Below are 23,616 nucleotides of genomic sequence, written 5' to 3' on the forward strand. Positions count from 1 at the left end.
AGTCTTTTGTTTGCAGGGTCGTTGGCGTGCCGCGCAGATGAGTTTGTTTGCAACAACACGTTGTGTAAGCTGCTGGTCTGGCTGTGTGATGGTGAGGATGACTGCGGCGACAATTCTGATGAAGATTCACACATGTGTGGTATGTCTTTGACTAGTTAGCTTGGTATGGTTCATTCCCCACTGAAGTTGCATACAATGTATGTTTGTTTGTTTGTTTGTTTGTTTATGTGGTTTGAAGTGTGTTTTTGTGGGTGGGTGGGTGTTTTGGTTTGTTTGGTTTTGTTTTTGTTTTTTTTATTTTTTAAATTACTTATTTTTGTTATTTATGGTTTGATGTTTGTTTTTTTATTTTGTTGTTTTGTGCATGTGTGTTTTGGTTTATTGTTCAGTTTGGTTTTGTTTGGGTTTTTGGTTGGTTTTTATTTTGTTTGGTTAATTTTTGTGTGTAGCATTTTGTTTTATTTTGATTTATTTACTTATTTGTTTAGTTTTGCTTACTTTTTTATTTTGTTTCACACACACACACACACACACACACAGACACAAAAAAAAAAAAAAAAAACCTGAGCAGAAATATAGGATATTTTGACCATCCTGAACACACATTAAACTTTAAACTGAACACCTGAACTGTAGTAAACAGTGATTTTTTTTTTTTTTTTTGCTGAAAATTGTTTTGCTGTAGAACTGGCAGTAAAATGTCTGAAAAAAAAATCTCTTTTGGAGCACTTTTCAAACACTTTGCCAACATTTGAAATGGTACAGCCCAAAAAAACAAGGTTATGATTACTCTCTCTCTCTCTGTGTGTGTGTGTGCTGCCCTGCAGGGAAGTTGCCATGTCCCCCAAACAGATCGTTCCGCTGTAGGAATGACAGAGTGTGTCTGCGGTCTGAACAAATCTGCAACGGGGCGAATGACTGTGGCGACAATTCTGATGAAGACGACTGTGGTGAGTAGGGAACTTCCTCTTGTTTTCTGTCTATTACCTTCAGTAAACGATCTCTCTTTCTTTCTTTTCCCTAGTGGATGTAGTGAAAAGACAGAGGCCGTGCGGGAAGTCTGAATTCTCCTGTGCTAATCACCGCTGCATCCCGGCCGAGCTGCAGTGCGACCTCTTTGACGATTGCGAAGACGGCGGCTCAGATGAGCGTGACTGCAAGGCATGTAAGTGTTCTTCCTTCTATAATCCTTCATCCGTCGCATGTTCTGTTTCTATGCTTCTCATTTTGTGGCATAAAACCTTTACAGTGTGTCTCATATTGTCCCCTGTGGGTCACAGATTCAGTAGATGGTGCATGTCGAGGACGGCCGGACTTGTGCGGAGACGACGCTTTCTGCAACAATACGAAAACACCTTCCATCTGCCAATGCAAAGATGGCTTTCAGAGGAACCAGAAGACCAAGCAATGTGAAGGTAGAGGATTTGTACATAAAATACTAACAAGACAACTTCATGTCTCTGAATATTAGGATTTATTGTCATCATTCATTCAGAATGGACAAATACAGTCCATACAGTTAAAAATTTTAATCACTTGACAGTCCTAATATATATATAGGGCTGTCAGGCGATGTTCCTGCATCTTTTCCTTTAATCCCTCCCTATTCTATCTTATGCTACACTGAGCAATGTCTGAAATTGTATTGTGAGCGCTTTCTGTGTGTATTAGCCTCTTCGTGATGAATCGCTTGTTGTATTCCTCACTTGTAAGTCGCTATGGATAAAAGCGTCTGCCAAATGAATAAATGTAAATGTAAATAAATGTTATAGATTAACAAATTAGTATTAATTGTGCAAAATTTTAAAATTAGTTTATGTAGTTATATTTTAGACCTACATTTTACTATGGTTTATTTTCTAAAAAGCAGAAATAAAAATAAATGGTTCTTGACTTGAGATGTTTGAGAACCACTGTTATAGATTAAAGAGAAGATACCTTCTTCATCAACATTAACAGCTCCCTTTTAAAGTTGAATTCATTGCAACTCTGGCTGAAGAGGTTTTTACTTTGATGCTGCAATATATTGAAGTATGCAGAGCGTTTTGAAGTTTGGAGTGATTAATAATGGATCAATTTTCTTTTTGTCAACAAGGTTCTTAGGGTTCAAATATTTGAAGTGTATTGAATTTTGTACTTGGGTTTTAAACGAGAGATTTATTTTAATTTATTATATAAAAAAATTTATTTAAAATAAATTACGTTTGGTATTTTGTAAAGACAATGCTTTAGTGTCCATATACTTGCCCCTAGCACATCCCCAGTAGTAGCAGTATTCATCTTTTGTACAAACCCCACAATGCGAAAGTCTCTCTGTATTCAGTTCCAGTGCTAGCATTAAACTGTTCAAGGTATGTCAGCGGTCGCTTCAGGGTCATCTCACTGAGAATAACAAGAACTCCAGAAATCAGCAGGCGCTGAACGCAGATAGCGAAGCTTCAGCTGAAATCCCAAACAGAGTGACATCCCTGCAGCATTGTTAAAAATGTCACTGGAGAGCGTGTGGGAGAGGCTGATGGATGGATGCTTTCCTCTCTCTTTCTCTCTCCCCCCAGAGGTGAACGAGTGTCTGCAGTTTGGAGCCTGCTCGCAGTACTGCACCAACACAAAGGGCTCGTACAAGTGCACTTGTGACCGAAACTTTAAGGAGATTGATGGCGAATGCATCACGAAGGGTAAAAATTATTATTGTTTAATACAAATAGACATTAAAAAGATTCAGTATTCTGACATTGTATTCCATTTTTATATAAATAGTGTTATGCTGATTTATTTGCCTCAGTTCAAAAGAGTTCAGGTTTCAAGCTTACGTTAGATATTTTTGATAGTTTTCTAGTTTTGTTTTTTTTGTTTATTTGTTTTTATTTTAACTTACTTTTTGCTTTTTTGTTTTATTTGTTTTGTTTCACTTTTTGTTTGATTTATTTTTGCTGTGTTTTTTTAGTTTTTTGTCTTTTTGAGGGGGGGGGTGATCTTTATTTGTTTTGTTTCACTTTTTTTTTTTTTCGCTTTGTTTTTTTTCTGTTTTTTTCGGGGTTTTGATCTTTATTTGATTTGTTTCCTTTTTTTGGTTTGGGTATTTTGTCTGTTTTTTTGTTTGTTTTGGTTATTTTGTTTTCTTTTACATTTTGATTTATTTTTGCTTTGCTTTGTTTTTTAGTTTTGATTAGTTTTTGGTTTTGTTTGATGTGGTGTTTTTATTTTCATGTGTGTTGCTTTTTGTTTTGATTAATTTGTTTGCTTATTTGTTTGTTTTTCTTTGCTTGGATTTGTTTTGATTTATTGTTTAATTTATTTTATTTGTTTCACACATGTATCTCTGTGGTCAGGACCAGAAGATCAGGTCCTCTATGTGGCCAACGACACCGAAATCCACAGTTTTGTGTATCCATACAACCAAACTCATGGACATACTCAACTGGCCCGTATCTCAGACAGCGCTCGCATCATCGGCATGGACGCACTATTTCACCATCACAAGTTTGTATGGGCCACTCAGTTTAACCCTGGGGGGATTTTTTACAAAGACCTCCAGGACAGGAGTCCAATCACGTCAAACAGTGGAGTCATAGTAAGTCAATAACAAACAATAAGTCTGATTTCATCACATTTCTTTGAAGTCTTAAGTCACAATATTTCTATTACAATTTTTTTTTATATATTCTCCTTATGAAAACTTAATTACCTCAGAAACTAGCATAGAGAAATCTTATAAAGGTGGTTTGAAACTTTACAACATTATATATTTGCAGTGTCCAGACTTCAGGAGGCCCAAGGACATCTCGGCCGACTGGGTGACGGGGAACCTGTACTGGACGGATCATTCCCGAATGCACTGGTTTAGCTACTACACTGCACACTGGCGCCGTCTTCGGTATTCCATCAATGTGGGACAACTGGGGGGTCCCAACTGCACCCGGCTCATCACAGACATTGATGGGGAACCTTTCGCTATTACTGTTAACCCTGTACGAGGGTAAGTGACCATTAAGATAATTTTAGATTACTGACTATTACATGCAACAACGTGTATAATTTCCTTCAACCTTCCCATAGGATGGTGTACTGGACCGTGATTGGTGACCACTCTCACATCGAAGAGGCCGCCATGGATGGGTCCTTGCGTCGCATTTTGTTGGAGAGGAACTTGCGAAGACCAACCGGTGAGGTTCTTATGTGCCAGTCATCCTTTTTAAAATATTCTCTATTATAAAAAATGTGACAAAAAGCATGTGCCAAATGTTATGCTAAAAGGGATCATTTTAACATGTGTCACTCTGCCACTTAAAATGCAAAGCACCAAAAAACGTCTCAGTAAAGGCTGATTTATACTTCTGTGTCGAGCTTAGGCCGTAGTTACGGCGTAGGCTGTGTGTGGCACGCGTAGCCTACGATGTAGCCTTACGTGCACCTCTTCAAAAATGTAACAACGCGTCAATTCTACGTGGACCACAAGCACTGTGATTGGTCTGCTAGAACCCCTCCCTCAGGTCAAAAAAACTGGCACGGAGCAATCGGAAAAGGGCGAGCGTTTTCAACTTCCATATGAATGAAAAAACACTCATACATTCATACATTCAGTCAAACTGCAACAAAAGTCGTTACCTATTTGCTGCTTCTATTTGTAAGCTTCTCTGACAACAGACATGACAAGCTGCTTCTTCTTCGGGTATTGCCTTGATCCTCAACATGACCGCGGACACTGCCTCCTAGTGGTCTGCATGCACGTCGACGCGGACAACGACGCTTAAGTATAAATGAAAACAGACGCATAGCCCACCGTGCAGAGGCTCCAGCGTAGGTCTGACACAGAAGTATAAATCAGCCTTAAGAAGGTCATTTCAGTTGCCTGAAAGTGAAATCCATTATAAACTTTGAGTAAAACTATTTAATAACTACAATATTCAGGGTGAAATTAATATTTCTCATAATGGAAAGGGCTAGCATTTTTTAGTTTTCTGGTAATAGAAAAATAATTTAATGTTTTTTTTTCTGAATAAATAAAAGCCAAAAGTTTCACTAATGTGACCATGTATATATAATGTGTAACAATATATATATATAATAATATTTTATTAATTTGTTTACATTTGATATATAATTTTATTGATATTTATTGTTTATAATATACTGTATAATAATAAATATAAAATATTATATCATAAATTATAATATGATACAAAATTGTCTGTCTTTTCAGGACTTGCAATTGATTATTACAACCAGCGGCTGTACTGGGCGGACTCTGAGCTGTCTCAGATTGGGAGCGTGCGTTTCGATGGCTCTGATTCACTGGTGGCCGCTAGCAGTCGAGATGGTGGGTTTGCATGTGTAGGAAATTGTACAATGTTCAGAATCTGGTTCCAGATTAACATCTTCAGCTCAGGGCAACGCTCTGTCCCAGCATTTGAAGAGCTGCAAAGTAAAGCTGAAGATCACTGTAGTTTATATAAACTCACTTTACCACATTTCCATTTTGGTTCCCTTTCAGACTGTGATTGGAAAAATGCTATTTTGGAGAAAGCATCAGTTGATAATGAATTTGAATCTAAAGCTTTTGCAAAACCTAGTGAACTGTCTGCTGCCTACATAAACAGTTTCTAAGCTAATTTTGAAGATTGTGTCTGATTAGGCAGCAGACAATCAATGCACAATTGGTTTTCATATAGCATGATGTTAGCATGTTGCTAATATAATGGTGTGATACTCCTAAATATAAGAAATTTATAAATGTTTTGGGAAATTATCCATTTTTATTAGATTGAAGTTTGATGTTAGCATGTTGCTAAACCCTACAAAAAGAGTTTTGTTTAAGTGTGCTATTATAATGATAATAATTTGGTACATTTATAAAGCACTTTTCTGGGTATTCAAAGCACTTTACATATGGAAGGGGGAATCTCCTCAGTCACCACCAATGTGCAGCATCCACCTGGATGATGCGACGGCAGCCATATTGCGCCAGAACACCCACCACACACCAGCTTATTGGTGGAGAGGAGACGGAGTGATGAAGCCAATCAGTATATGGGGATGATTAGGAGGCCATGATTGACAGAAGCCAATGGGCAAATTTGGCCAGGATGTCGGGGTTACACCACTACTCTTTTCGAAGGACATACTTCTCAGAAATATACTTAAAATTGCACTTAAGTATACTTATACTGACGAGATATACTTTTTTTTTTTTTTTTTTTTATACATAGTTTTACATATGGTCTTATAAACTTAAATGTTTTGGCATCTAATACAGTAGATTTGTTTGAAAATATTGATTTATAAAGAAAACAGATATGTTCCTAATTCTGAGTATGTGAATTTTTGTGTAGTCCACTGGTAGTTTACATTGTTGGAATTTACTTCAAATCACCTTAACTCTTTCCCCTCCATTGACGTAAATGTCCGGCAATCCATGTTTTCACTGTTATATGGTAGGGGGCGCTATTATGCATCTTCTGAAAGAGTACAGAATCTCCTGTTCAAAACACAGTCGAAGAAGAAGCAGAAACAAGCGGTAGAAGCATGGTGATCAAACATTTAACAGCATATAAATCAAAACTGTCTAAAGTTACCAAATGAAATGTCAACCCAGGACAAGATATAAGACTGTGAATCTTTGGTGGTGTTGATGGACTCGATCTGCTCCATCTATGTTTTGATAATCGTTCTGAATACGATCTTTGACAAAAACTTGATTTTCTCTGATTTTGTTTATGTTGCTTTTTTATGAAACTTTCCCACATTCAAGTGTTGATAAAAAAGAATACATAAAACTAAAATACAGCACAAACTAACTAAACTAGTTGTGTACTAAAAGTTTACTACTGTTATGCTTAAAGTACATTTAAAAGTGTACTTGTACACTAAAACCTGGGCCAGTTTAGTCCTAAGTAGTTTTGAAATAGTACACTTAGTATACTATGTATACTAAATAGTATACTACTGGTACATTAATATTAGTATATTTACATAAATTATACTTAAAATATACTTGATCTTTACTCAAGTATACTTAAAATGAACTTGAAGTATACTATTTTTTTTTTTTTTTGTAAGGGAATCTATTGGTGTGATACTCTTAAACATAACAAATTTATAAATGTTTTGGAACATCAATAGGTACGTCCCAATTCCCATACTTATGCACTATTCTATGACATTTTTAAGTATGAGTAGTGTGTTCACAGAAAATTCCAAAAAGAAAAAGTACAGTTTAAATACCCGGATAATGCACTAAATTAACGGAACGTAACGAAGTATGAAATGTTGGAAACTTTATGTACTCAACTGTCGCAGCTTTAATTACATAGCGGAGGGTCTATTAGACTTCGATGTTGAATGACAAAATAACCTTATAACATTCATACACTGCATGGATGAGTACATAGTGTATAAGTGCATATTGTTGACAATTTTTATTAGATTGAAATAGAGTTTGATGTTAGCATGTTGCTAAGCTAAAAAAAAAAAAAATGAAGGAGATTGAAGGGTAAAGAAATAGACATAACAAGCATTACGTTTTGTTGCTAAGCTAAAATATCTACACATATATTAGAGACAATTGCTATTTTTATTAGATGAATTATATACTTTGATAGATTAATTCATTCCGAGTTTGATATTAGTGAGTTGCTGAGCTAATAAAGTGATATTCTAATAAGATTAAAAACATGCAGCACAAATATGGAGCGAAATAGTATTTTTTTTTTATTATATTATTTTAACGTTTTGATTGATGATTGAATGTAATATATTTAGAATCATAATATATCTACTCATTTGCTATTTTGGGTGAACTTTTTTCACTAGGCTTATTGCAAGACATTCTGGAATTGCTTTCTTTGCTAAGTATACATACAGTGCTCTGAAAAAAATGAGCAAAACTAAGTATCTTAAAGGACAATTTTTGGAATGTTGGGAGCATTTCTATGGTTTCTATGGTTTGGGCACTTTTTTGGTTTTCGCTTCAATTCAGAGCCTTGAGAACTTGAATATTCTTTTTGTTAGACAGGGATTGTGTTTTTTACCTTTGTGACAATTTTAAACAACATTTCTTAGTTTGTTTTGCATTATTGAATCTGAATCCCTCGCGCATGAAACATATTCATTGCGAATGAAAGACTTTTTAGTTTGTATCGTATTTGGTTTCATTCCAGGTATTTCTCAACCCTTTCGAATTGACCTGTTTGAGGACTACATCTACGGGGTTGGCATGAAGCACGACGTCTTTAGGGTTCACAAATACGGCAGGCTGCCCGCAGAGAAGCTCAATCTGGGTGTGGAGAGAGCAGCCAGCATCTTGGTTTTCCATCGGTACAAACAACAGGAGGGTGAGTCTCAAAATGTGTCTCTGATTCAGCCAACAAGGAGAGTTCACAAAAAAATAAGACTTTTGTCATCATTTACTCACCCTCATTCCCTTAATGACTGTTTTCCTTGAGAAACACAAGCTAGGGTTCTGTTTTCCATAAGTGTATAAAAACAAAAATATATAAATACATGATAAAATCAAGGAAATGATTAAATCATGACATAAGTTTAATTTTTTTGTCAAGTACTCCTTGTCAAATCTGTGGGTGAGCATCTTCCAGAGGACCGTTCCAGCGCAAGTTTTCTTGGCAGTTGTCAGAGTTTAATTTCATGTTTAGATTGTTGAAATCTGATTGGACTTCTCATCTGCGGCCAGCTAGAACTTATTACAATCAAATACTACTGTCAAATGTTTTTATTATACAATCACTGGCTCTAATCAGATGAATGAAATGTTTTATTTTGTTAGATTTACAGAGAAACAACAGAAAACATGTTTTGAAGTCATAAAATCAAAAATTGGCCCTACTTATGTTCTAGTCTTATTTTGCACCATTTGTTGGTGCACATTATGAAAATCAATGCAATCCTTCATTTTCTCTGATAATGTAAGTATAAAAGTATAAAAAAAGAATTTTTTAATTTTTTTAATAAAATATTCAAATATAAAATAAAACAAGCATTACAGAATGTAGAAATATACAGATACACTATATTGCCAAAAGTATTGGGATACCCCTCCAAATCATTGAATTCAGGTGTTCCAATCACTTCCATGGCCACAGGTGTAAAAATCAAGCACCTAGGCATGCAGACTGCTTCTACAAACATTTGTGAAAGAATGGGTCACTCTCAGGAGCTCAGTGAATTCAAGCGTGGTACTGTGATAGGTTGCCACCTGTGCAATAAGTCCATTCAATTTCCTCACTACTAGATATTCCACAGTCAACTGTTAGTGGTATTATAACAAAGTGGAAGCAATTGGGAACAACAGCAACTCAGCCACGAAGTGGTAGGCCACATAAAATCACAGAGCAGGGTCAGCGCATGCTGAGGCGCACAGTGCGCAGAAGTCACCAACTTTCTGCAGAGTCAATAGCTACAGACCTCCAAAATTCGTGTGGCCTTCAGATTAGCTCAAGAACAGTGTGTAGAGAGCTTCATGGAATGGGTTTCCATGGCCGAGCAGCTGCATCCAAGCCTTACATCACCAAGTGCAATGCAGTGGTGTAAAGCACGCCACCACTGGACTCTAGAGCAGTGGAGATGTGTTTTCTGGAGTGATGAATCACGCTTCTCTGTCTGGCAATCCCATGGACGAGTCTGGGTTTGGCGGTTGCCAGGAGAACGGTATTTGCCTGACTGCATTGTGCCAAGTGTAAAGTTTGATGGAGGGGGGATTATGGGGTTGTTTTTAAGGGGTTGGGCTTGGCCCCTTAGTTCCAGTGAAAGGAACTCTTAATGCTTCAGCTTACCAAGACATTTTGGGCAATTTCATGCTCCCAACTTTGTGGGAACAGTTTGGGGATGGCCCCTTCCTGTTCCAACATGACTGCGCACCAGTGCACAAAGCAAGGTCCATAAAGACATGGATGAGCGAGTTTGGTGTGGAGGAACTTGACTGGCCTGCACAGAGTCCTGACCTCAACCCGATAGAACACCTTTGGGATGAATTAGGGCGGAGACTGCGAGCCAGGCCTTCTCGCCAACATCACTGCCTGACCTCACAGATGCGCTTCTAGAAGAATGGTCAAAAATTCCCATAAACACAGTAAACCATTTGGAAAGCCTTCCCAGAAGAGTTGAGGCTGTTATAGCTGCAAACTCCATATTAAACCCTACGGATTAAGAATGGGATATCATTAAAGTTCATGCGCACGTAAAGGCAGGCGTCCCAAAACTTTTGGCAATATAATTTTATATATACACATAAACGAATATATATGCAATTCACACACACACAAATTTAATTTTAAATTAATAATAAACAAGAATCTGCTGTCGTATACCAAAGAACATTTTTACAAATTAGAATGAACGCACACCATAGTTTGATTAAAAAAAAACACCTTTTGTTGTGAAATGAAATACAGCAATAATAGTCTTACTTTTCACAATCCAATCACATATTACCAGTTAAATTTGTTATAAATGTTTCTTCTTTTTTATCAGTTTTATCCGTTCTGACAACAGCTGTGGATTTATATTCTAGAGTCTTTTTAGTTTATTTTCCTCTTTTAAGACCCGTGTGACCCTGCTTCCATTTACCCTTTAGTCTCCTTACATATATTTTCATTCCTCTTCTTTCCATTATGTTTTTTTTCACTGTACTCTCTGTCTCTTATCCTTGGCCGATCTCTCCCTCTCTGTTATAAAGAAGAAGGGATGGAGGGATCTTTGCCTCTGTTGTTTGTCTTTGTGCTGGCATAATGGGAAGTGTCATCGCTCCCTGATGTGCTTTTACACTGGAAAGCTTTATTAAAGATGGTCTTCAATACAACCTGCAAAAGCTAACATAAAAAAAGACAAACAAATAATGTCTCACACACATAACACCACAGACTAAAAGGTTTTAGATAGATAGTTTGTTATATGCTCAGAGAATTTCATCTTTCAGGCGAACATATATAGTGCTGCCGCTATGAAAGATGCAATATTCTGCTCTTTTGTAGCAATTGTTGTTTCTCTGATCTCCACATATAATGTGATTCTCCACATAACATGATTCTTTCCCTCTAATTTAGTTTAATGACAATTTTCCACCCTCTCTGAACCTTAGAATTACACAGCCTGTTTTGCTACTGTACCTTTGAGACAATATGCAAATCACCTCTTTTATGATTATCAGATGACTCTTTTCGGGGCCGTTCACATGTCGTGTCTTCTGTGCGCTCAAGTTTATTTCAAATGTAGTCATAATAGAAGTCGCATGCTGTGCGATGCACTTGCTTTTTCCAGGCGCAGCAAGATAAAAAATTCTCAACTTTTCAGAATGCCGCAAGCGCACCGCAGGTCATGTGACGAGAACCAACCATTCAGCTTCGGCCTTTTCGTAACAACATCAAAAGCTAAGCCAAACAGCTGATCATAGCTGTACAGGGCGGGTATTTATTTCTCATCTCCATAAATTTTAGTAGTAGAGCTAATGCAAGGGCAGCAATGACATATGCCACGGGAGCGCAAGTGCTTTGTAGGAGAAAGCGGCGAGCTTTCCACGCGTTTTTAGACATGACATGTGAACGGCCCCTTATGAGGCTCAGCATACAGAGTAATTCATACTGTTGATCGTGAGAGCGTAATGGGATGCGATATTTTGTTTTGACGATAACATCATATATCCCATTTAATGTTCGCTTTCTCTTCCTCTCTTTCATTGTCACCCATTTTATTGAATTAAGTTTTTTTTTCTTTTTTTTAATAATAATAATAAAAAAAAAAACAGTTTATTTATATTTTATTTTAAACCAGGAGTGTCTAAACCTGCTCCTGGAGGGCCACTGTCTCACTGTCACAGAGTTTAGCTCCAGCTTGCCTCAACACACCTATCTGGAAGATTCTAGTATGCCTAGTTATGCCTAGTAAGACCTTGATTAGCTGGTTCAGTAGTATTTATTTGGGGTTGGAGTTGGACAGTGGCCCTCCAGGAACCGGACTGGACACCCCTGTAATAAAAGCATTTAAAAACGGGGAAAAAACATTATATATCCCATTTTATTTCAGTTTTCTCTTCTCTTCATTTGTCTCTCAGTGTCCAACCCATGTGCAAAGATGAATTGCGCTTTCCTTTGCCTGCTGAACCCCAGCGGGGCCAGATGTGTGTGCCCTGAGGGGAAAATTCTGGTGAACAGGACCTGCACGGACACCAACATCTCAGGTACATCTGTCAAAACGCGTACGGCAGGATGCTCTTACATCACTAACAGAGTGCTAGCATGACCCTGACAGGCCCCGAGTGCTCGGCATGTCAAACTCAAATGTTTCACTTGAGTGATTTTGACTGAAGTGTTTACTATTCTGGGCCCTTTGCCCACACACGCAATACACCTGAAGCCCACATGCTAGAAAAGACAGGGATCATGTTGCTAGCATTGATTCAGTCAGAGTAGACAGCTTGTTTGATTAGTAGTGAGAAACAGTGTTGCGATTGCTCATGCTAACGGCTAGGAACTTTGTTTCCTAAGGTCCATTCACACCAAGGACAATAACTATAACAATAACAATAAAAATATAGTTTTAAAAGTCATTCAAAATGTAAAATGTAGCTGAGTCCACACCACAACTACGATGGTATAGTTGGGATCACTTTCAGAATGATTTTCCAGTGGATGGTTAGCGATTAAAAAAAAACAATGATAGTCAATCAGAATCCATCCTGCTTTAACAAGCTTGAGCATTTAAAGCGGCAGTCTGCATTGGTGTGGATGCTAATATAGTTATCTTTATAGTTATCGTTCTTGGTGTGAACGGGCCTTTAGAACCACCCTAGTCTCGCGTAGCCAGACCTTCAGACTGACGGCAGAAGATCTGGACTCTATCGCAGCTTTCATTGGCCAAGGGGACGTTTGACCGTCCAAGGGGATGTTTGACTGACATGTAATGCAACCAATCACAGTTCGTTTTGTTCCGCGTCATGTTTACGGGCATGAAAATGTAAAGTCGATGTCCCTACAATAACAGACCGGTGTGTCTCTAATAAATTATTCATTCAAGAACGTTGTGCAAGTTTACTGCAACAATGGAGCCGCAAACTTTACATACTTTCGAAAATTCTGAAGTGTTTCCAGTTACAGTAAGTGTGCCATATGCATCAGACGTTAAGCCAACGTTCCATGGGCGTGACGTCTGAGGCTGAGACTAGAACCACCCTAGCAACCACCCAAAAACAGCAAGTAGCCTAGAACCATATAATTAATGGACTGTACTTTAAAAGAAAATATGCATGATATATTTCCATGGATCAAATAATTGAAAAATTAAAATAAATATAAATAATAAAAAAATAAACATTATATTAAACATAAATAAGCATGCTTATTTTTCATTAATCTTAACTCCAGTTCACTTAAAAAAAAAAAAAAAAAAAAAAAAGATGTTGGGGCTTGATAAACTTACCTTTATGTACAAAGAATTTTGCAACAATGAGTGTATAATTTATATAATAATTTACAATATAATCACTATTTGTATTCTCCAAAATACTTCCATATAATGTTTACTTTCTAACAAATGCACATCAAAAAATTTAATTCTGATTGTTTTAAATACTTCCCTCAAAGCCTTGGGTTTTTTTTTTTTTTTTTTTTTTATATAAATATGCTGTCTTTTCTAACTAAAGCCTGTTAGCATTGTTGGTTTTATGTTGTAAATGTAAAACTATATATATTTTTTATTTAAATATTTTGCTACTGTATGTTAAGGATTCCTGGATTTTCAAAACAGGTTGTTTACAATTAATTTTATTTTAACATTATTTAACTGCAAGACCACAAATGGAACAATGACAGAACACTGTCCTTCTGAGAACCGACAACTGAATACATGTAAAAATGTCCTTAGTAATTAAAATTAGCTTAACTAAGGAGAATTTGAAGGATAATTTGCGTGTACATTTTAGGAGATCTTTGTCGTCCAGCCTGTGAGAATGGAGGTCGGTGTATCACCAACGAACGAGGGGAATCGCGCTGCTTTTGTTGGCCGAACTACTCTGGGGAACGCTGTGAGATCAGCCACTGTAAGGACTACTGCCTCAACGGAGGCACTTGCATGGGATCGCCACTAGGTAGACGCTATTTCCTATGCAATATTTGTAAATTGTTTTTTACTGAACATTTTTCTGCCTTATTTCTACTCATATTTGGTCTCAAGTATGTTCTTCACTGATGATTGTTGCACAGTTGACACTAAAAAAAAATAGTGTAAAAAAAAAACATAAATTATTCTACATATAAATATTTAATCATTTTGGGTTTTTTTTTACTCTTCATTTTGTTTTTAAAAAGTAATCATTCATATTTTATCATTGAAGTCTTGTATTGAGCATTTCTAGAGAAACGATCAGGTTGTACAAACAGGGCTTCTGTGATGCTTCTCAGAATTCAAAGTAGGCCACAGGCAAACCTCTGATACAGGAGGGATTTCTCATTCTTTTTGGTTTCTGTCTGTTCAGTAAAAAAATGCAACAAAAATATACAGCACCTGTGTTGCCTTGGGTTGTTTCAGGTCATCCTAAGTTCCCTGAATAGTGTGAAATGAAAAACAAGCAAGGATATTGTTAAGTTTAATATTACAAATCCAAATTTATCAGTGTCTCCTGAAGGCGTGGATTTTTCTTACAAACTTTAGAAAGAATAATAGCCTTTTCTTAAGAAAGGAAACAAAAAAATGACAATTTTATCATCATTTATTCACCCTCATGTTATTCCAAACCTGGATGACTTCCTTTCTCTGTGGAACATAAAAGGAGAAGTTTAGTGGAATTTTCATACTGCTCTTTTCACTTTAATTAAAGTAAATGGTGACCAAGAGCTGTCAAGCTCTAAAAATGAAGAAGAAAAAAAAAAGCAACAATAAGTCTTCTGAAGCCAGACTTTAATGTATTAGTAATGAGGTTTTTGTTTGTTTGTTTGTTTGTTTTTATAGCTTAAAAACGGTCATCATTTAATTCATTAAAGGAATAGTTCACCCAAAAATGAAAATAATCCCATGATTTACTCACCCTCAAGCCAAACTTTATAAATTCAAATAACGAGCTGCCGGCAGACGACCGTATGCATACTGCGCACGTCAATTTGAGCGGAAGAGCAACCTCTGACCTGATGCAATGACGCACGCAGAATATATATATATATATATATATATATATGGAAAAGAGCAGCACGAACATCTAGCTAATCATCTCCTTTTGTGTTCCATCTAAAAAAAAAAAGAAAAAAAGAAATTGATTTGGAAGGTCATGAGGGTGAGTACATGATGACAGGATTTCTATTCCTTAATTTACCGGGCTGAAAGACTGGGTACACATGGACATCAGGATTTTAGACAGGTAATTAGATAGTCGGTAATTGTTCCAGCAAGTGAACGTTATTGTAATTCCCCTGACGCATACACTCACATTCTTGCACGCCAACTCCCGACAGCCTATTTCCCCAAAGTGCAACGTCATGTTCACTCAATATCTGTTTGTTATTGGCTGTTCAATCACATGAGAAGCCACCAGACGCTTCTCTGCCCATTTGTTATTGTAACCTCTATGAAAAATATATCACTGCAAAAGCTTTGCGTAAATCACTGCTCCCTGTTTTGCCTTCTTATTCCGAAAGAATATTTTGGCAGGGACCAAAAGCTGGATGAAAATCAGTTGGAGCCCGTTAACGTCTGAGAAACAGTCAGGAATTGTTTCTGTTGGCGTCTTTGTGTTAAAAACTGTCGTTCGCACCAGCTGGCAGATGGACCACCAACAGTAGGGCTGAATATCCTTTGGCTTTGAGTGTGTGCTGAATGTGCGCACGTACAAAATCAATGCCCAACAGATGTACCGTCTCGAAAATCCCCTCTAGAATGCCTTTTCTCTGTCACAGTAACTCAAATAATCAAATTCTGTTAGCTAAGAAAGCAAAGACTAGCATATCACGCTGTGATTTACATGATTAGCCTACAAATGAAGTACTCTTGTTATTCCCACCCCCCTTTTTTTTTTCTTTTCTTTTCATTTTTACGTCAGTTATGACCTGCTCAGTTTAGAACATACTCTGAGTCAAATATGTTCAGGTCAAAGTTAAACAAATCATTCAAATCAGGTAATTGCATAAATATGATCTAGTCCAGATTTAAAGTCAATAAAATAATGTGTTTTTACTGAAGGAAAGCCCACGTGTCACTGCGCTTTGGGTTTCACCGGCCCTCTGTGCGAGAAACGTGTTTGTGACGGTTACTGCCTGAACGGAGGAACGTGCGACCTGACCCTGGGTAACCAACCCGTGTGCCACTGTCTGGCGGAATACACTGGGGAACGCTGCCTACATCGTGAGTATGAATCTGTTTTACCATAAATTTACATTTTTTGCGTTCACTACAGCTCAGTTCGCAGCAGAGTTCAAACCTAGTGCACTACCTGGGGCAACACTGCAGACATCATAGGCCTGTTCAGGCTGCTTATAAGATCTAATTTTGTCTTTAGCATCACAATTGTCCTTTTCAGCTAACGCAATCCCAGAATGCATTGCAACAAGCTCAGTAGAAAAAATATTTGTGATGAAAAATGTTGATTATAAATATTTCAAAAAACATAATACAAAAAATAATACAAATAGTTCAACCTAATTCAAAATTGACAGAGTTCACATCAAAAACTTTAAAAACCCATTTATTAAAGAATCACACGGTTAGCTTAGCAACATGCTAACATCAAACTCTGCTGGAATGAATTGCGAGTATCACTATTTACACACTTAGAGCTGCTGCCTATGTAGAGCACTTAAAATGAGTCAATTATGACTTGTTTACAGAACAGTTATGACGACTTCCTGTAGAGTTAAGATGTGACAGGAAGTTATGCCGCGTTCCAGGCAACCCGTAACCCGTGTTTTTCCAACCTTCTACCCGTGAAAATGCACTGGAACAGCAGTGAAACCCGTGACTTCCCACCCATGAACTCATACTAGATCGATGTACTCCCAGTTCCGTGCTCTGACATCACATAGCCCGCGAAACGACAATGGCAGCCCCTACGGATGCGGTGTTTATGCAAGTGCACGGTATAACAGCTCCTCTTGCCTTATGCGCTGTTTTTCCTCCTCCGTTTCCCTCAAATAAGCAAGGAGTAAGCACCTTTGGCGATAGAAATGATTGTAAATGAGCATAAGCCCCGTATGGTCCGCCATGCTGGTTTGTTTACACTCAGGCAGTTTGGCGTGACTTGCCTGAAACGCTACAAAGTCGTGAGTCGTTGTTTGAAGTCGTGACTTACGGGCTCAAAAACCTGCCTGGAATGCAGAATTAGCATACATTGCTTCAGATTAGTCATAATAATGGGCTTTCTTTCTGTCTGATCACAGATATTTGTCACCATTATTGCATGAACTCCAAAGGCTGCACGCTGTCCGGCTCGGGACATGTGGAGTGTGTGTGTCCCACCCGCTATGAGGGGCCAAAATGTGAGACGGACCGATGTCTTCGCTGCCGAGGGGCTCCGTGTATCGTAGACGAAGAGACTGGAGACGTCGCCTGCAAGTGTGTATTTAATAAAGTTACATTAGCATACATAGAGAGAGAGAGAGAGAGAGAGAGAGAGAGAGAGAAAGAGAAAACATTTGAGTGTACAAATTATCCTATGCTTATATATTATAATTATTTGTTTTTGTGCATAGATACTCATTATAATTTTTTTTTTATAATATTCTATACATATATAGAAAATACTTGAGTGTTCAAATGATCCTATACATGTATATTATATATTGTATAGCCTATTATGTAATATTATGTCTACTTTCTTTTTGAGTATTATTTAATTTCATGCATGTGTGCATGTGCTCTTTTTTTCAGTAATATTCTATACATATAATATATATACATTAGGGATGTAACAATATTATCAATATCATGGTATCGCGATAGCAAAATTGTATCAATATTATCGTGGTCACACAACTATGAAACGATAAGTCTTCCGGGCAAAAAGTGTTTTTTTCCAGCCCGGTTCCGAAAACGGTTCTGGTGTGATGGGTGGGCAAATTGCGAGGAGTGTATCCTTTAATAGAGACATCTCACCTCAGTGAATATTATACCAATGAATGTACTGAAAAGTCCTCGCGGCTCGCGCTACTCGTATACGTCAGATATCAATGCAGAGAGAGAAAGAGAAAGAGAGAGAGAGCGTGCGAGAGAGAGGTGCACAAAGGCAAGCTGCACGATTATTAATCTTTGAAAGATCGCGTTCTCGATTTCATCACCCACATGATCTAATTCCTAAATGACGATTCACCCGTGTATATTAAACCTTTGACAATAATAAAATCGTGACATTCAAATCTGCGTTCGCGCTGCCATTGATCTAAAGAGTTTAGATATAAACAGCTTCAAAAAACAATGTTGTCAAACACACAGTCTCATTATTTCTGTTACAAATATTCCAATTATCACAGAAGCATACAAAAGTGTATTATTCAGATATGCTGATATCTACTTTACCGATCAAAATAGAATAAATCACCTTTTGAAAGTGCTTCTAATAACGACTGTATCGATTGCATTGTTACAACAAATTGGCAACAAATTACTGTTAAAAATGTATCTATCACTGAATCATTCTTTTAGAAACAAATTAAGCCTTTATGAATCCAACTTACAAAAATATTGTTTCACCTGTCTGGATCTTACATGCGTGTTCAAGCATCTTATTTGTGTTGAGTTTGTGGTAACACTTTACAATAAGGTTCATTTGTTAACATTAGTTAATGCATTAACTAACCATGAGCAATACATTTGTTACTGTATTTGTTAATTAATCTTTGTTAATGTTAGTTAATAAAAATACAGCAGTTCATAGTTTGTTCATTTTACTTCACAGTGCATTAACTAATGTTAACAAATACAACTCTTGAGAATGTTAGAAAAAATAATAGATGTTACCTTTGTCAAGGTCCAGCTAGTGCAATTATTTTATTTTATAAAGGGGAGTTTTAGGTCATTTGACCCATCTCATACTATACCTCATACCTCTAAGCAACAGTTATGATTAGAGGATAAAGAAAAGAGGACAGGATATGACATGGTTAATTTGTACCGTTGAACTCCCATCATCATCATTGTTTAACACTTATGGCTCTTTTTTCCAAGTCTTCATTTGGCTTTTTTTAATTTTTCTTTTTTATAAATATCGCAATAAATATCGTATCGTGGACTTTATATCGAGGTATTATCGTATTGTGACATTTTGATATCGTTACATCCCTAATATACATACATATATAATTAATCTTTTTATTTTATATTATTATATATTTGGGGCCACATTATTTATATATATATATATATATATATATATATATATATATATATGTATATATTATTTTTTGTGCATATATATACTACATTTTTTATAACATTTTATATATATAAACACAGACACACACACACACACACACACATCTATCTATATATATATATATATATATATATATATATATATATAGATAGATGTGTGTGTGTGTGTGTGTGTGTGTGTGTGTGTTTGTGTGTGTGTTTCATCTGCATGTCTGCTCAATTTTTTAATTCATTTATATTCTTATGAATACATGTCTAAATATCAAAAGAAAAAAAAATCAAAAATCAGATGGAATTTCATCATTGTTCATGTGTGTTCGCAGCTGTACAAATGGCAGAATCGCAGCCAGCTGTCAGTTGTGTGACGGATACTGTTATAACGGCGGAACCTGCCACCTCGACTCAGAGACGGGCCTGCCGTTCTGTCAGTGAGTAATTTCTTAATAGCTTTCTATGGCAACAAATTGCCTGTCGTTATTTAGATTCATTCATTTTAAATTACTCCCTCCGGCAACCACTTTAATAGGATTTTTTTTTTCTGCTCGTCTGACTTAGGAGGATGAATGTTTTGTAAAGGTGAACAGGAGAGAGGGAGTATTATAGCAAAAGAGTGAATTACCACAGCAGGGGTCCATAATCGCCCACTTATATCAACCTCTGTATTTGTATATTAGAGAGAGAGGCAGAGAAACCAATGAGAGATGTGAGTGGAAAAGAGCACAGTATACAAATACAAAAAGAAAGAGAAGACTGTAAAACTGAAGGAAAAAAGCAGTTCTACTTTTCTGTTCATTCATACCATAAAAATCCCTTTGGGACAGTACACCCAAAAATTAAAATCTCATTTCATCCAAAAGTCATTTTAAAATGTGTCTAGCTTTATTTCTGCTGCAGAACACATGACGACACAAGAAGAAATTCAGTCTCACTTTTTACAATGAACAGGAAGTGAAGCTTCAATTAAGGATGCAGACATGCCATAAAAGTATTGTGATGACTTATTTTGCTACATTCTAAGACGTCTGAAGCCATACAATAGTTTTGTGTGAGAAATTTAAGTAATTCATTCTCCAGATTCAGTGAGTCACTCAGATTTGTGAATGAATCATTCAGATGGTTTTGTGAACTGAATCAACTGATTCATTGAAAATTTCTGGCTCTGACTCTCTGATTGACAAGGGCTTCCCTAAAATATAGTTGGCAAAAAAACAGTATGTGAGCCAAATAGTATGTCCGAATTAACAATATTCATAAAACAGTAGGCAAAAAGTACCCAGATGACCTACTATTTCCGGCAAGATTCTGAAGTGTGATGATATGATGTGATATGATTGACACTTTACTATCCCAAGTGAAGTAACTGATGCTGGTAAGTCACATGACAGTGACAACATGGCGAATGTAGTACGTCCGAATTACATTCATACTACACACATAAAACATACTTTTTAGCACTCGCAATGTAATTACTTATTCAAATAAGTACCTGCTCAGAGAGTAGTGATTTCAGACACAGCCCAGGTCTAAAAGTATGATTTATTCATGAATTCAAAGACTCTGATACAGTTCTCACAAACACACCAAGTTGAGTTCATAAACGGTTAGCCAAAACCATTTTTCTGCTAATAGCAGCACACTCATTTGAATCCTTTTTGCATAAAATAGCAAACTTTGTTGTCCTTTGAAAGTAAAAAAAAAATGTATGTGAAGGAAGAAATTGATAGATGGACAGCATAAGAGAGCAACAAAGCGGCTGAGCCATTGTACAAACACTGAATGCGGCAGTGGAAGTACTCTATCTCTCAGCTGAAATGATCAGTTTTGTCTGGCCGTCGTGAATCCCTCAGTGATAGAGCTTTTACTTTTCTCTTCCACACACAATAAACCCTACCAGACTATATTTTTTTTTTACCTGCCTCCACTTTTCTTGCTTGCCAAAGGCTTTTTATCTGCGGTGAAAAGGAAGACGACGCACCCTCAAAAACGTGGATGAGAAAATATGCCTATATTTTCTATAGTTAATGAACCTGAATGGATCAAACTACTAGAAATTAAAGGTATGGTAAAGATCAGGCCTTGCAGGAAGAATAAGCATTCATATAAGTATGCATCACCCTCTTAAAGTCAGGCTTTTTGGTTTCCTTCCTGTCTGTGTTATCAAAGAAAATCTCATTGAAAATGGACACAAATCCTTTAACGTGACACCTGGTCTTCGTTTCCACTTCTTTTTCCATCTCTCGTCGCCACCGATGGTCTGATAACGCCATTGTGCCCTTCGGGAACGAATCAATTTGCATGCAGATGATTCAATCTTGTGTTTTTCTTTGGTCCTTGAAGGTGAAGGGTTGGTAATGACGGTGGCCAGACATTCAGATATTACCTTGAAAATGAGTGTATTAATGTGAAGATGCAGTGCATCCTGCTAATATAGACCTGCTTGATTTCACATCACCCCATCAGAGACTTTTTTTTTTTTGTCTTTTGTTTGTCCTTCCTCCATTTTGTTATCTTTCTCCAGCAGCGTTTCTTTAGAGCTTGTTTTAGTGGGTCTCAATGGATGAAGTTGGCTTAAAGTCCCTGCAGACGCCGTGTTTTGTATTAAATTAAACAAAAAGACTTGTCTTTCATGTTGATCATTTCTGGTAGACGTTCTTCAAACGGAGTTAAAATCTGCAGTTCTGCCTTTGTGTTGCATGCAGATGGCCACTGCTGGTTTGTTTTAAATAGCAGTAGGGTATAACGATAGTTTGAATATTGTGATATTCCCACAATTAATTTGATAGCAATACAAAAGTAAATTCTGGCAATTTTTGAGAATTTTTGCAGTGTTACTTTCCCCCAAATTCTCATCACCGCAATGCATCAGAGCGTTGAACATTTAACCTTTTTTTGTGTGTGTGTGTGTGTGTGTGTAACTCCCATTATTGTTAATGGTCATTATTATCACTGTAAAACAACTGTCATAAAAATATGTCATAAATGCAAATAATTGTCATAAAAATGCATTATAGTGATGGGAATGAGAATATTTATTTATTTATTTTGTTATTTACTGAAATTATTTTATTTTTATGATTTATTTATTCATTTATTTTGCATTAAGATAATGAGAATGAGATAATTTAAAATATTTTTTTTTTGCATTAATATAATGAGAGTGAGAATTTTTATTTATTTATTTTCCATTGCCCTCATGAGAATGAGATTTATTTTATTAATTTGTGTTTGCATTTATTTATTTATTTTTGCATTAATATAAAGAGAATGTATTTATTTTATGCTATTTACCTTTATTTGTTTAGTTGTTTATTTATTTTGCAGTATGAGAATTATTAATTTATTGTATTATTTGTTTGATGTTTTTGCTTAACATTACAAATTGTTTTTGCATTGTGATAATGAGATTTATTATTTTGCATTATTTTGCATCACAATGATAAGAATGAGATTATTTATTCTATATTTTGCATTAATAATGGAAATTCGGACATGAGAATGAAATGATTTTTCTTTTTACATTATGGTGATGAGAATGAGATTTGTTTGTTTGTTGCTTTATTGTAATGAGAATGATATTTATTAATTATATTTTATGTTACCATAATGAGAATGTGATTATTTTGTTGTTTGTTTATTGCATTATTGTAATGAGAATGAGATTTATTTATTAATTAATTTTATTTGTTGCATTATTGTAATGAAAATATTTATTCATTATATTTTATGTTATGGTAATGAGATTATTTTGTTTGGGATTATTTATTTATGTATTTATTTATTGCATTTGTTTTTGCACTGCAGTAATTGTCATGAAAATAATGTCACAAAGCAAAACAATAATAATAATAATAATAATACTAGTCCTAAAAGAAGGTCCTAAGCATTCTGCTTTATACAGATGTTTCATATGTGAAATATTACCCAGCCATGTTCTTGACAGGATTCATGAAATAATGTTCATGAAGAGGCTGAACAATAATGATAATTAACTGTCATGTTAACATCACCCAGTCTTATATAGAAGGACACAATAGCCTAGAGCTGTTTTCACTGTATAAGTGTGTGTATTTCAGGCCTCCTTTCTGTTCTGTTGTCCTCATGTGTCTCCTTTCATCTCGTTGCGTTCTCCTCAGTTGCCCGTCCGAGTTTAAAAGCCCGAGGTGTGATGAGAGAGCTAACCCTTGCGATCACTACTGTCAGAACCAGGGTGTTTGTTCCCTCACCGCCTATAACAAACCTCGCTGCAAGTAGGTCTTCCTGGTT

The 23,616-nt window shown here is 36.3% G+C and overlaps 1 protein-coding gene across 4 annotated transcripts in view; it reads left to right on the top strand.

Annotated features, from left to right (window-relative positions):
* The window catches only part of lrp1ba (low density lipoprotein receptor-related protein 1Ba), a 275,419-nt gene that overhangs the window by 242,982 nt on the left and 8,821 nt on the right, over nt 1-23,616 (top strand). For 3 of the 4 annotated variants that reach the window (XM_051907800.1, XM_051907801.1, XM_051907802.1), the window contains 16 exons: nt 17-139; nt 828-950; nt 1,025-1,165; nt 1,281-1,415; nt 2,556-2,675; nt 3,330-3,571; nt 3,753-3,976; nt 4,057-4,163; nt 5,201-5,317; nt 8,157-8,330; nt 12,059-12,184; nt 13,925-14,089; nt 16,171-16,332; nt 17,364-17,538; nt 19,677-19,781; nt 23,487-23,600. In XM_051907800.1, coding sequence (XP_051763760.1) covers nt 17-139; nt 828-950; nt 1,025-1,165; nt 1,281-1,415; nt 2,556-2,675; nt 3,330-3,571; nt 3,753-3,976; nt 4,057-4,163; nt 5,201-5,317; nt 8,157-8,330; nt 12,059-12,184; nt 13,925-14,089; nt 16,171-16,332; nt 17,364-17,538; nt 19,677-19,781; nt 23,487-23,600 — 2,353 coding nt within the window. The remainder of the gene's footprint in view (nt 1-16; nt 140-827; nt 951-1,024; nt 1,166-1,280; nt 1,416-2,555; nt 2,676-3,329; nt 3,572-3,752; nt 3,977-4,056; nt 4,164-5,200; nt 5,318-8,156; nt 8,331-12,058; nt 12,185-13,924; nt 14,090-16,170; nt 16,333-17,363; nt 17,539-19,676; nt 19,782-23,486; nt 23,601-23,616) is intronic. The other variant, XM_051907803.1, reaches the window with a different exon arrangement.

The sequence above is a fragment of the Ctenopharyngodon idella genome, chromosome 10 (genome assembly GCF_019924925.1).
Source record: "Ctenopharyngodon idella isolate HZGC_01 chromosome 10, HZGC01, whole genome shotgun sequence".
Taxonomy (NCBI): Eukaryota; Metazoa; Chordata; class Actinopteri; order Cypriniformes; family Xenocyprididae; genus Ctenopharyngodon; species Ctenopharyngodon idella.